This window comes from Bombus bifarius, unplaced genomic scaffold, assembly GCF_011952205.1.
Source record: "Bombus bifarius isolate JDL3187 unplaced genomic scaffold, Bbif_JDL3187 scf7180000009125, whole genome shotgun sequence".
NCBI lineage: Eukaryota > Metazoa > Arthropoda > Insecta > Hymenoptera > Apidae > Bombus > Bombus bifarius.
Window position 1 is genome coordinate 7,882,044 of NW_022884914.1, and position 14,086 is coordinate 7,896,129.

At 29.5% G+C, this 14,086-nt stretch overlaps 2 protein-coding genes across 2 annotated transcripts; one reads left to right on the forward strand and one right to left on the reverse strand.

Annotated features, from left to right (window-relative positions):
* Positions 1-1,078: 1,078 nt before the first annotated feature.
* On the forward strand, positions 1,079-6,032 carry LOC117213599 (transient receptor potential cation channel protein painless). Its single transcript, XM_033459084.1, has 3 exons — positions 1,079-1,314; positions 2,839-3,936; positions 4,017-6,032. Exons 2-3 carry the CDS (start codon positions 2,847-2,849, stop codon positions 5,582-5,584), a joined length of 2,658 nt encoding a protein of 885 aa, XP_033314975.1. The 5' UTR covers positions 1,079-1,314; positions 2,839-2,846; the 3' UTR covers positions 5,585-6,032.
* Positions 6,033-6,135: 103 nt separating this feature from the next.
* On the reverse strand, positions 6,136-12,298 carry LOC117213600 (gamma-tubulin complex component 2-like). The gene is made up of 17 exons (XM_033459085.1): positions 12,064-12,298; positions 11,728-11,898; positions 11,499-11,643; positions 11,253-11,424; positions 11,041-11,184; positions 10,807-10,961; positions 10,556-10,684; positions 10,301-10,477; positions 10,048-10,222; positions 9,767-9,960; positions 9,475-9,685; positions 9,239-9,407; positions 8,968-9,142; positions 8,740-8,883; positions 8,131-8,208; positions 6,804-6,964; positions 6,136-6,565 (listed from the first exon to the last, which is right to left on the reverse strand). The coding sequence occupies exons 1-17, from the start codon at positions 12,114-12,116 to the stop codon at positions 6,484-6,486; spliced, it is 2,535 nt and encodes an 844-aa protein (XP_033314976.1). The 5' UTR covers positions 12,117-12,298; the 3' UTR covers positions 6,136-6,483.
* Positions 12,299-14,086: the final 1,788 nt, after the last annotated feature.

The window sequence follows — 14,086 nt, forward strand, 5'->3', positions numbered from 1 at the left end:
GTTTGCAAATTTATCATATTGAAAAATATTACATTGTTTAATGTATTATAGGAAAAGGAGGAAATAACTTAAGTACAAAAGAAATTAAGATATATAACTTGATTCCTTCTTGGAAAGTAACAAGATATTGATATAAAAGCTGCATTTTAGAAAGCAACCTGTCATCTATTTACATAAAAAGATCTCTCCTTGGCTCCTTTATTGGGAATGTATATATACTGTATTTCGCAACCCACGCACCCTAACGGTCTTGGTTTTCATCCTCGACTCTTTTGGCCTTGTATCCTGTGTGCTCAGGACAAAAGTCAGCTAAAATTAGGGGCTCACGTTATCGTTTTAAGTGACGATATACACAAGTGAATGTAAAACATGCTTCCGCTCTTAGTCGTCAAATACATAGGTAAAAAATTAATACGATATAGGAGTAGATAGATATGGATAGATACGGATTAGGAATCGATAAACATGTAGTGTTATTTGCAATTGTGCTTTAAAACATCGCGTCTATGCAGACAAACATAATCGCGATTAAATGTATTAATAACTATTAATAGTACATTACTATGTCTCTCAACTTCGAAGAGATTTATATAAGTACATGTTTACTTCCCAACAATTAGAATTAGCTTCTTTTAAATGAAAAATTATTATCTTAATCCCCCATTTTTATTCTCCCACTTGTGACTAGTATATAACTAGTATATAATAAACTGGTAGTATAATATGTTAATATGATAATACTCTTAATTGTACATTGCAAATATTTCTATTTTCTTATTAATGTTGAAAGTGGATCTTATCACAGTCATTATTTTTTATACACCTTGATCATTTTTCCAGATTAACTACATCAATTAGACTGTTTTACATAATTGCCGTTTTCTAAATTCCATATCATAGTATCTAAGATCATATTAAATTCCCAAAAACATTTCAATATTTATTCAGGACTTAACGTTTAACAATTAATACGTCAATTAGTATTGAACGAGAAGCATACATTCCCTAGAGCCGCTATGGGTACTGCTTGACACTTGATAATTTCCCTCTCCCCAGCTATGCTGACATCACGATGCACAGAACTGGTCAGCAAAAGCGGCTCTAACAAGTTAGTCGTGTGTATGATAGACCAAGATCGTCAAGGGATTCTCGTTTCCTTTGCATCATCGTTGTAGGTGTATAGTTTATTATCCCTGTTCATAGAAAGTGTTACATCATTACATTTATCATCTAGTGATCTATTGGTACAATAGATCATTCAAATATACTCGGGTATACTCTGCCTGTAACAAGTGGGCCTCAACAAGCTGCAAGGTACGCCATTTATTGTGTTGATCATATAGAGATTTTAATACCATAGCGTTCATGTTTGAGATTGTATTAAATAGTATATAGGGAGGCTTAATACAAAAGTGTGATTATGAATTAATTAGCTATATCTTAATTTAGGGAATCCAATGTTTCTAAATTAACCAATGAATTTAATGTAAAACAAGTAATTACAGCTTATAAATTTTGTATGATTTCACTTACTAATTTTAAAATAATTTTAATTTAATTAATTAAGGATTGAAATATTTACACTACCGTCTAGACATATAAGATTACTTCACTTTTTTCCAAAATTGAACGATGCAATTCAAAAGAAATTTTATCGTATAAAATATTATCATTCCAATCCTTCGATCAGCAGTGCGTAATTTCAATAAATACACATATAGACAATCGATCGAATAACTTTTTATTTTACTCCTTTATGGTTCTGTATCGTATGAAATTATCGATTGCTTCGATACGAATAACGTTACATTATTTATCTTATTTACCTTTCATCTCATGATTCACTTGAGTTTTCACTGCCCCGATAGTAGCAAAGTAATTAATAAAACATGAATAAATTAAGTGTTCAGTCAATGTCCTATGATTTAATCGTTATTTTCGCATGTTACAATAGCGATAATTATCTTTATTCACTGTTCTACAATAGCATTTGATATTCCATCGTTGATAACAAATCTTGTAACATCAGTTTCAGTACAATGATAGTGCAGTGGTCAATTCAACAACGCCTATGTCAATGTTCCTAGTTTGTCTGAACTTGAATTAATGCTACTGACAGGAAACGCAACCGGACAGTACGTCCGCTTCCATGCATGATAAATATCCTGCCTGCGTTTCGGGAAACGAATAATCACTTTTGACATATTCAAATTCATTCTAAATTTAATATTATAAATTTAATACAATTCCAGAATTGTTCCTTTAACCTATCACGAGCAATAAGTAGTAAACTTCTGAAATAGATACGTGCAAAGGAATTAATGTAATGTGATATCTTTATTAACTCCGGTAAAGCACACGTTAAATGACATCATTGCTGGAACTGTATTGTAATGATTTATACTCCTTATACGTTGAATATTTGACATACTTGTCGTGCAATGTTCTGTTTTATTCCATACGTATAATACGAAATTTATCGGCATTTACGTATCAAAAGCGAAATACATCAAAACTCATATTAAAATTATATTTTAACAAATAAAAGGGGCTACGATATCTTTACTTATGAACCATTCTCAAGAAAAAGTTTATAGCACTCTGTACCTGAACATTTCGATTTATAAAATAACTTGTAGGGTAATCGTGTTTACTTCATGTTCCATTTTGGTTTATTTCTTTAGTCTCGTTCTGCATCGTACATTATAATCAGATGTATGCTTTGGGCGTTTAAAGATATTCTAGTTTCAGGTTAATGAAGAAACTCAATTTTTGTACACTTATTAATGAGATATTTTAGACCTTTTGATGTTAATAGTGTACATGATTTATTTATAGGCCTAAATATGGATCCTGAGGACGAAAACTTGGAAATGCACCTTCTACATGATTACACTACGAATTCTACAAAATCTCAAACCATATACAGGCTACTCCTAAACTACCTACGAACCAAGAACATTAAACACTTCAAGTGCCTTGTTGAGCAGAGTTTAAAAAAACAACCAGCTATCATCGACGTAAACTATGCTTATCCGAATCGATCGAACGAAACTTGCTTGGACATTGCCTGCAAGAATGGTCTCCCGGAGTTCGTGAAGTTTCTATTGGAAAAAGGTGCGAAGGTAAACAGGGTGAACGAAGCCCACAACCGTGGACCGATTCACTTCGCTACCGAAAATGGATATGCGGATGTCCTCAGTATATTATTGGACGAACGTACAATAAATCCAAACCTGGAGGCTGGACAACAAACGGCTCTGCATATGGCGGTGAAAAAGAATGACCTGAATTGCGCGTCGTTGCTTCTGGAAAAAGGCGCCAGTCCCAATATTCCCAATAACAAAGGTTTAACCGCTTTGCATATGGCGGCAATGAAGGGTCAAAAAGACATGGTGAACCTGATTCTGGAAAAAACCACACATGTCCTCAATTTGGATACTTACAAGGACTATAACAATCAAACGACTAGAGAAGTGTTGGAGAAGAAGCTGCCAAATATTCAGTTACCCTCGGTCGAGAAACAAGGCGTGAATGTTTATGACTTGAAGTATTATTTAAACGCTAATGACGAGATAAATTTTTTAAAATGCTTGGAGATTGTCGAAAACGAGGCGGTGAATAACGTAGCGAAGGATCTGATTGAAATGGCCGTGGAAAGGAACTTCAAGAATGCGGTTATTACATTATTGAAAAAAACAAGAGGAACTGGATGTAACTTGGAGAAAGCTGCGAATTTAGCGGTTGAACAAGGCTTGCCACATATCCTTCGTGAGATATTGGAGACTGATGTTGATGTTACGAGTGACTTACTGTTGAAGGCTTGCATAGAGCTTGGTATACCGGATAAAGAAGAGTCGGGAAACATGGACGATAGACTGAAATGTTTAAATCTGATCCTGGAAAGAGAAGACGTGGATGTTCGGTGCACAGATAGTAAGTGTTGCATATATATATCGCACATGTATTTCTATACTTAGGTCTATTTAATCAAGCATCTATTTAAAAATACATAGGCAAAGGAAATACTCCACTTCATTATGCAGCCAGGGCTGACTGTCGAGAAGCAGTGACATTGCTACTTGAAAAAGGAAGCTACATCGGTCACATGAACAATTTCGGCGTTCCACCAGTTGAAGATATTTCCGTGTCCACTCTATCCCAATATTTCGATAACTGCATACAAGCTAGAAAAAAACGAACAAACGAATATACAATCGAATTTGACTACAAATGTTTAGTACCTCACGACATCCCTTACACGATGAGTCAACAGAAAAATACAATTAGTCAGAACAGACGAGAAATGGATGTTTTTCAATACATCGCTAGCAACAATGGCTTAAAACATATATTAAAGCATCCTCTGTTATCTTCTTTCTTATATCTAAAATGGCATCGAATAAGACATATCCTGCACCTAAACTTAGCATTTTACATTTTGTTTTATCTTCTGTTGAATACATACATTCTGCAGGTCACTTATATCATGAGAGACTCGCAAATATCTGCGAACTCGAGCGTACAGATAAACGAGGAGATAAAAGGATCAACTTCTATCTACGTTCTGCATATATTCACTGGTATCGTAACAGCATTGTTTGCATTTAGGGAGATCCTTCAATTATTCTCATCGCCGTGCCATTATGTATCTAGTTTTGAAAATTGGATCGAAATAGCGTTGATAATATTAGGATTCGTTATTTTAAGCGGTGCAACTATGCAAGTTGCAGCTATTGTGATATTACTATCTGCTTTGGAAATGGTGATCCTACTTGGCAAGCATCCTCGAATGTCCACAGGTATCGAGATGTTCAAAAAGGTGTCTTTCAACTTCGTACGTTTTTTGTTACTTTATGTATTTCTTGTCCTAGGTTTCGCGTTTGCTTTCTTTGTCGTCTTTAAGGATGATAAGAAGCACTTTCTAGATCCTGGATATTCTCTGTTCAAAACCATCATCATGATCACTGGAGAATTCGACTCCAATGAGATTGTCTTCGTGTCGCATCCGATTCTCAGCCGTTTTATCTTCACCTTCTTCATCTTCTTCATCGTGATAGTTTTGTTCAATTTACTGAACGGTTTGGCAGTTAGCGACACAGCAAAGATCCTCGGGAAGGCAGAATTAGTTGGATTAATTTCTAGGATACAAGTTCTTTCTCATATTGAAAATCTGGTTGTTCCAGCACCTTTTACACGCAAGACACAATGTTCAATTTGTTATGGTCTCTTGCATGGCTTTGAATACAATCCCTTAGCGTTCCTCGTTCGGAAAGTTCTTCTCTTTCCAACTTACTTGAGTACTGGTAAATTGAGCGTGGAACCGTACGATATTTTGTTTTATCACAATGTAAAATCCGATAAAGACTCCAGCGAGGTGTTCCCTACCTTCAAAATGGATTCGTATATCATGAAACAGGCTAAAGATGTTTTATTGAGGAAAGGTCAGGAATCAAATAATGAAAAAATGTTCAATAAATTGGAGAAATTGGAAAGAAGATTCACAACGATGGAAATTATATTGAATTCCATTAAACAAAAGATTGAGAATAATAATTTTAATGTTGAAGAAGTTGGAAATTAAAATATTGTTCTATTTATTCCTCTTTCGGCTTTTTTAAATATAACGATTAAACACGTTGTTGATTTCTACTTGTGACTATATTAAAGGCACTGTATTTTTATACTTGTTTTATTTCATGTTATATTGTAATATTTTTATTACATTTAATAAATTATCTAAATAAAATCATTCAACATCTTTCTATGTGTAATTAAAAGCACATTTTAAAATATTTATAGAGGCTAATTTTAAGACCGAATTATATACTATTAGCTATATTACCTATCGCTTTTTTTAATGATATCAAGAAATTGTTTCTGAATTCTCTTCATTTATAGCAACGATAACGGGTGACAAAGTTGACTCATCAGCTATGAACAGCAATATTATGTTAAGATTTTAGAGTTATTATTTAACCTAGTGTTAAATATAAAAGATACATATTTTTACAAACAAGATTGTTATAAAAATATTTTTATGTAAATATTGTAATATAAACATTGTAAATCTTTCATGTTTATAAAATATATTTTATTTTTTAAATGTACAAAATAGTCTTTATTTCAGTGATTTACATGGTTTTCAAGAAATTTATTCAAGGTGAATTTAAATAATTTAAATGAAATATTGAATGCATGACTAACCTGAATTTTGTTTATCTATAAATTTTAGAATTACTATACTATTAAATTTTGTGAACGTTTTAATACGAAGGCGATTTGAAAATTTCAAGAACTAATATAGATCTTAAATTGGTCGAATGACAGATTTAACATACTATCTGATCACGATCTTTTCAAATCGCCATTGCATTCTATATAAATATCGTGCGAGAAATATTACTTTACAATGTAATTAATTAGAAGTTACAAATATAGATATGCTTATATAATCTTCCATCGAGTTTGAGTATTGAATTGTTAGCCAGAAACATCTTCTTGCAGAGTCTTTTCTCTTCCACGTCGTATCAAAATATCGGTATAAAATAGATTGAAATCTAACCTAATTAAAAAAATAATAAAATATAATGATAATGTTGAAAATTTCTATTTTTGAGTCATACGAAAAATATATAAAGTACTTTATAAAATGCAGCAATATCAAGCAATATAATTTTTAGTAAACATTTTCCTTGAAAATATTTTATTACTTATCATTATTTATTTTTTTATTCTCTGGTATTGCATTTTGTGGAATATCTTGTAGTACAAGTATTTATAAATTCTACGACGTAACTTACCTACAAAAGACATTAAGAAGTTTCTCATTGTTATTATCACATCCTAGATCACATATTCTATCTAAAAGACGAATTAATACTTGAGTAAATTTCTCATCCAGTGATATGATAGTTTCTTCAAAACTGGCTGCATTCTCTTTGTAGATATCTCCATCTTCGTCCTAATAAATAAGTGACAAAAACATACAGCCTTATTAATTTTACATTTCATACAAATAAATGTACAAGACCCTTTGTAAAACTAAGATTAAGAAGCATACATTGTAAAAAATGAATATAATGTACACAATGATGTCTGAAAGAGATTTGTAAAATATACCATTACAGATCAAAATTTGTAAAGTAAAAATGCATCATATTACTTAAATTTAGTATACCTGTAGCTGAAAATAAAATAACCCTGCTTATTATAGATACATATAATTTTTTGATAAAAAGTTGTAATTCATAGTATGATATATCATGCTTATACAACCATGATCTCCAACAATTGGGGTAGAAATTAATATACTATTTATATCAAAAGATAAACAAGTATTCAAAAGGACTATTGAAAGCTACAATATCTGACTTGCATGCATCCCAAAATTAATATACAAACATAATAACTTTACTCTTAGTTTATGCATATATAATCACTATTATTATGTATCATTTACAAATGAACAATTATGTGCTTAAGACAAAATCTACATGCAATATTACCATTTATTAAAGTAGTACATATATATTCATATACTAAGTTTGAATTAAGATATATGTATATAATATGTATGTAATGGGACTTATGAAATATTTACATATACAATTATAATTTTTATTATGTATAAATTTCCTAACATTCATTTTATTATACTTAAATAAGTAATTCTAATGGTAAGATTTCGCACCGTTATTGCGATGATAATATGAGTGTTAATAGTGATAATGTTCATGATAGTATTAAGTTATTACATGTGACTATATATAGAAAAAGATAAAAATAATGTTTTTACTAGTGATCGAGAGGCATTAAATTTAATATTCTACACATTAAAAGTCAAATCTAACCATTCCTTTGTATTACTAGAAAAGTTTAAACCAAAAGAAATGAGATTTAAACCTATTCATTCCTTTTCCTTACTTGCAAGATTCAAATAAAAAACTTAAAATCTTTGAATAAATTTATGTCCAATTTGTATTACACCTATAATTCATGCGAATTTGAATCTCATATATCGTATAGACATGATCTATAAAACGATTTTTATTTACTAAAAAAGGAAAGCTTCATGATACTAATGCTACACAGATGCATGGAAGCAAAGTTATAATCTTGGGGATATACCTCAGAATCATAGACATCTTCCTGATAGGCACCAATCATGGATGTCAATTCGGCGTCAATGTAGTATGGACTCATACGCTTAACATTAGTAAAATATTAAAATTCAGTTTACTACTAAACTGTCTTTTTTCAGTTTTATGTTTGTTGTGGAATTTTACCGTTTATTATGGACACTGAGTATGGAATCTATGAAACTATAATTATCCAGTGGCAATAATTATGTATTAATAGTAAGCACATCACATGCAGGTCTGTTTTGTGGTTCAGACAGTTTTAAATCTGAATTATATAATGCATCTCGTATTATTTTCAACGGAAATATCAAATGCAATGGTACTAAGAGATATTTCGGTTATATTTGCTATTTATTTCTACATAATAATTTTATAAAAAATATTTGTAACGCCTATCTTACTCCCTTTTAGAGGTATCAATAATGAACAAAGATATTTGAAAAAATCTGAATCAAAACAAAGAATGCAACTTAGATAAACTGTTTTCATTGTATTTTAAGTATATGCATGTCTCGTATATGTACACAATTACATAGCAATTGAGGATTACCTTTTCTATTTTTGTACACTTCTATGAGAAGATTGTAACACTTACCTCCATAAAATTGCAAAATTCAAGACAAGCAGCACAAATTCCTGTTATACAGCCCAGAAGATCAGGATCTGTTAACATGCACTCCTTCAAATAACTATCTTGAAGATCTTGATGCACACTTAAAACATCGTCCACGTTACTGACCTATGCATTTAATTCAAATTTCGAATTTCAATAAAATCTATTCATTAAGCTACAAAATTTAAGAACCATAATGCCGAATCATACCTTACTCATTTTACTTAAAAATGTAAGCCAGTTTGGTTCTATAACTTCAACCATCATATAATAAGCTAAGTGTTGAATGCAGTCCAGCATTCTTTGTCTCAAAGAAAATGCTTGTCTGTACGACATTGCTGCATTGTGAGTAAAAGTTTTTGCAATTTTATTGCTCACCCATACTCTGGAAAACAATATAAAATCAAAGCAATGTATCAAAGCAAACTTTTATGGAAATATTAGATAAAAATCCTAAGCAACTACAAAATTATATTATAACCTGCATAAACGTCTTTCTATATATTTGCAATAAAATAAGTGTCTGAACAGCATCTGATAACAAGCTATAGCTTTTCTGTTGAGTATCAAAGAAACAGGCCATTTAACGTCATAATTAAATACAAATGCTTCCAAGCCAGTTAAGATCTTATCAGTTTGAAAACAATACTCTAAAACAAAAATTTTCATTATAAGCAACATGAAGAAACGAAAAAAAAAGAAATTAAAATAATATACCTTTTTCTTCTCTGGTTTGAATAGAGAGTATTCTAAACATTTGAAATTGAAGGTCATATGGTAAAAGTTCTGGTTTTAGATCATCCTTATATGGATCTGAGTCTGCAGTAGACATACGCAATGCAACTTCAAGAAGAGATGCTAATCGATGAATGACAATATCATACATATTTTTATTTAATTCAGTTTCACAAAGATTCATAAATTGAACCTAAGATTAAATATTATATAACTTTACACACAGTGGTAATATATCAATACATTAATGAAACATTTTGTTGTATAAGCTTACCACAAAATCTCCTTGTGCAAGAAGAAAATAATTTTTTACACTACGAAGCCGACCCATTAAATCGTTTTCGTGAATAAGAACTTCCAATAAGGTCTTTGCAGCTTCAGAATATGCTCTATCAATAGTAGCTATATATTTTTGCCCTTGATGTTGATAAATTAAAGGTTCTTGTTTTCCCCATTGGACTGTCTTGCCTATATAGAATTGTATTAAATATTTATGAGTCTTTACATATAGTAAAAGTGAATATGAAACATGCTTGATTAATAAGTATTACAGACCACACTGTCTAATTACATTAAAGTATTTTCCAGTTCTCAAAATTGTTTGTGCCTGTTCATTAAGAAATGTAGGAGTTCTTTCTGGTCTCATAGTGTACCTTTTTTCCCAGTAATCTGCAGAATAATCTATAGGCAATTCCTCTCTGTGAATTAATTCATTATCTTCTACAAAAAACTGAAATTATACAAAATTTATTGATTTGGTTAAAACGAAATAAATAAATGAATAGCTTATAAATATGGATGTTCTTACCTCTTCGTATGGATCGCATATCACTCCTTTATATACCCATTTTTCTAATATTTGCATATATGGAACACTTGCTGTTTGTATAAGAAACAAACATAATTCCTTAAACTTTGCTTCTCCATTAATATTATTTGCTTGTTCATGCAAAAGACTGAGCACTTTACCACCTTTTGCATTCGCCTAAAATGAAATATGCTTTTATATGTCAATTTATGATATTAAAATATAAAGAAAATAGAAAAGAATGTTACAACTGACTTTACATATGGTTGATGTAATTTGAAAGAGAATAAACATTGCGAACATTGTTGGTTGAATGTAAAACCACAACTTTTGCAAATTTAATTTGCCTCGTACATGTTCCATTTCCAACTGTACAACAAATAACTGAAAAATTTTTAATATAGAATTATTTTATTCTTTGCACCCAATGTGCAACCTGATTACAATTATTTTACAATAAATTATTTAAACTAAGGAGCAAATTAATTTTATATTATTATACATACTAAATAATCTTTCAGTAAACTTTTTATAGCTCCTCTTAAAGCATGATTTACTTGACCATCTTCTGGTAAAACTTTTTCTTCAACAAATCTAGCTGTCATAGAATAATGAGATGCAAGGGGTAATATCTGTTGTGTCAATTGTTTGTAAGATATACCTAAAAATGATAATGTTACAAAAATGAATGTCCAGATTACACATCTAATTACTACAAAAATATTTTTATTTCTTCTTACAAACATCTGGAGATATGTTGAATGTCTTCACTGCATATGGACTTGTCAAAGGTTCAGAAACAATATAAGTTCCATCTATACCTTTCAAGCAATATAAAATGTCCCAAAGTAATATAGATTCTTGAGAAACTATTGGTACAACTTCTATAAACGTTTTATCTCTTAATAAATTAATCATTAATTTCTTAAATGATATTTAAATTGATATTTACTTTGGCAGGGCATTGCATTTGGTTCATTATAAAAGTCCCATGTTATTCTAGGCCTCTCATAAACCCAGTTATGTTTTATTACAGATGACTCTGTTTTCTTTGTAATTGCACACACTTGTTTATTTAATTTCTTTTCTCCTTCGACAGCAGCTTTAATCACATTCTTACAAATCTGTATTGTACACAATACAATGCATATTAGAAATAACATAATTTTCAAATTAGTATTTAAAAAATAAGAAAAACCTGTGGTAGATCCTCTGTAGTAATAGCAGCATTTTTTGTACAAATTGATGATAAATTTGATGCTCCTTTAGCCAAATAATCCTTTAATACCTTATCTTCAGATATGAGTTCCAATACTTGAATAAACAAACCTAACAAATCTACCCTATAAAAAAATATGATATTTTAATTATTATTATCTTTATTCTTCACTAAACTCATATACATATATATCTGTAATACTACTAACTTCTTTGCTTTCAATTCTTCATATTTTTGAAGAAACAATTCAGGAATAGGAGAATTTTTTGCCAAATTACAAATAGAACTTTGCGAAGCAACAATAGTTAAAGCACTTGCACTCGTTGGTATCCCTTCTTTTTGTAATCTCTCTACGTGCTTTTCTGGTGCAGATGATGAGCTAATTATAAAAGAAATAATCATGTAAAATGGATAATTTAAAAATCAATATAATTAAATATGCACAATTGCACAATTACATAATTAATAAATTGAAACAAACTTTATGGATTTGTTAATAAAAATTCAATGAAAAATCAATATAAAACTTTTCATCTCCACTTACCCGAGTAATCCAATTAATTCAACCACTAAGTGATGTAATTTAAATTCGCTCATTGTTCTAAGCTAATAAATATATTACATTCTTTTAAAAAATACTTATTGCTTTTGTACCATTATAACCGTAAGTGAGATAACCGCTAGTGTTGCTCTAGCATATCTAAATACGTTTAGTAAAATTATGTTTCACTAATCACTTGAAATATTTGTTTACCTTGATTATTGGTTATAAATGAATTAGGTTATGTTAAGTACGAAAGGATATGAATTAAAGAGAGAATGTCACCAAATTTTCCACTTCAAAAAAAGAGTAATACTCTTTATATATTACTTCGTGTAAATATTAGTCTAATTTTCAAGATTATTAATCATAAATCTGAATTGAGGATTTCAAGTTATTTTGGATTTGAATTCATTAAATTCGCATCAATTTGTATCGAAGAACCAATAACGTGCGTACATTTAAAATTCACGTATCAATATATTTCTATATTTTCATGTCATATTTAAATGAAATAAATTATAAATTGCAACAATTAGGAAAGATGTATCAAAGTTTTTACTCCCACTTACATATGTAATTTAATAAAATATTTAATTTGACACAGTTTATTTTAAGTATTATGATAGTTATTATAATGTTTCTTTTAGATATTTTAATATTGTATGTAATATAATAGTAAGTTTACGAATCTATATTTGCCTCGATTGAATTACTATCTGGAGGAGTGAGATACATCATTCCATAAAATAAAGATTCTTCATATTCTTCATGATGAATAGTTGTTTCATCTGTAGGTAACGGTAAAACATTTGTATGCAATTTTGAAGTCACTTGAAATATGTATTTACTAGCAGGAATTCTGAAATTATATGCAAATTTTATACTACATACACGTCCATTATTATTTTTCATAAATCCATTTTTTATTTCCGCGATTTAATGATTATGTATATCGGGATTTTTTTAACAAATCATACAATACCTGAAATTTGTATTTAGAAATTTCGGAGAAAACATATTTTTACGTTCAATAATATCTTTCTTATTAACATTTGCTGATATATTATATTTTTCTTTCATAAAATTATCAATATGATTAAATAGTACAATATTTGTATTATTTGATGATTGCTGAGAATTTATATAATTTGTATCCTTTTTAAATCTTTTAATCACATTCTGAGTCTCTATGTCAATTATAGGCCTCTTTCTCTCCAATAAATTCATACTTTGATAATTTATACCTGATTTATAATTTTCCTTACAATGTCTAAATTTATGAAAACTGTATAAAAATTATAATCAAAGCACAACATTTTAAAATAATAAAATTTTTCATACAATAGAAGATTTTTGTTAATTTTTAACTTTATTTTGTTAAAAAATTGATCATCGTCATCCACAATCGTAGTTGTAGCACTTGGCTTCTTATTTAAGTTTTGCCTAGTAATGTTATCAGAACATATGATTCCTATGTATGAAGTGAAATACAAATATTTATTAATTTAAATTAAAAAGTATGAATTAAAATTTTGTAATTTTACTTGCGCCAAGCCTTTTCAAGTCCATTGTATGATTTTCTTTTTTAATCATAACAGTATTATTATGTGTCGTACTGTTATTTAAAGTTTGCATGGTGGATCCTGAATTATTTGAATTCATATTCATTTCGTATCTTTCCATCATTGATGTATATTCTATCTAACATAACTCCTAAGTAATAATAGAAATGTTAAATATTTTTTTATTATATTCGTATATTTATATACAAGATTTTTTTCCAAATGAGCGAAACCATAGCTTTATAGTTTTAGTTGGTTTTGAATGGTGTATCACGTGGTACATATGATTGCATGGTACAACTTGAACCGGAAATAAAGGATTTCATAGTCACTTCTACTTTTTTTTCAATTTTTTTCAATTCAAATATATGTAATGCACGAGTCGAAATCATTTAATTTTATATAATGATATTTTCATCTATCACTTACCATTTTAAAACTACGGTTTTGCTCATTTGCAA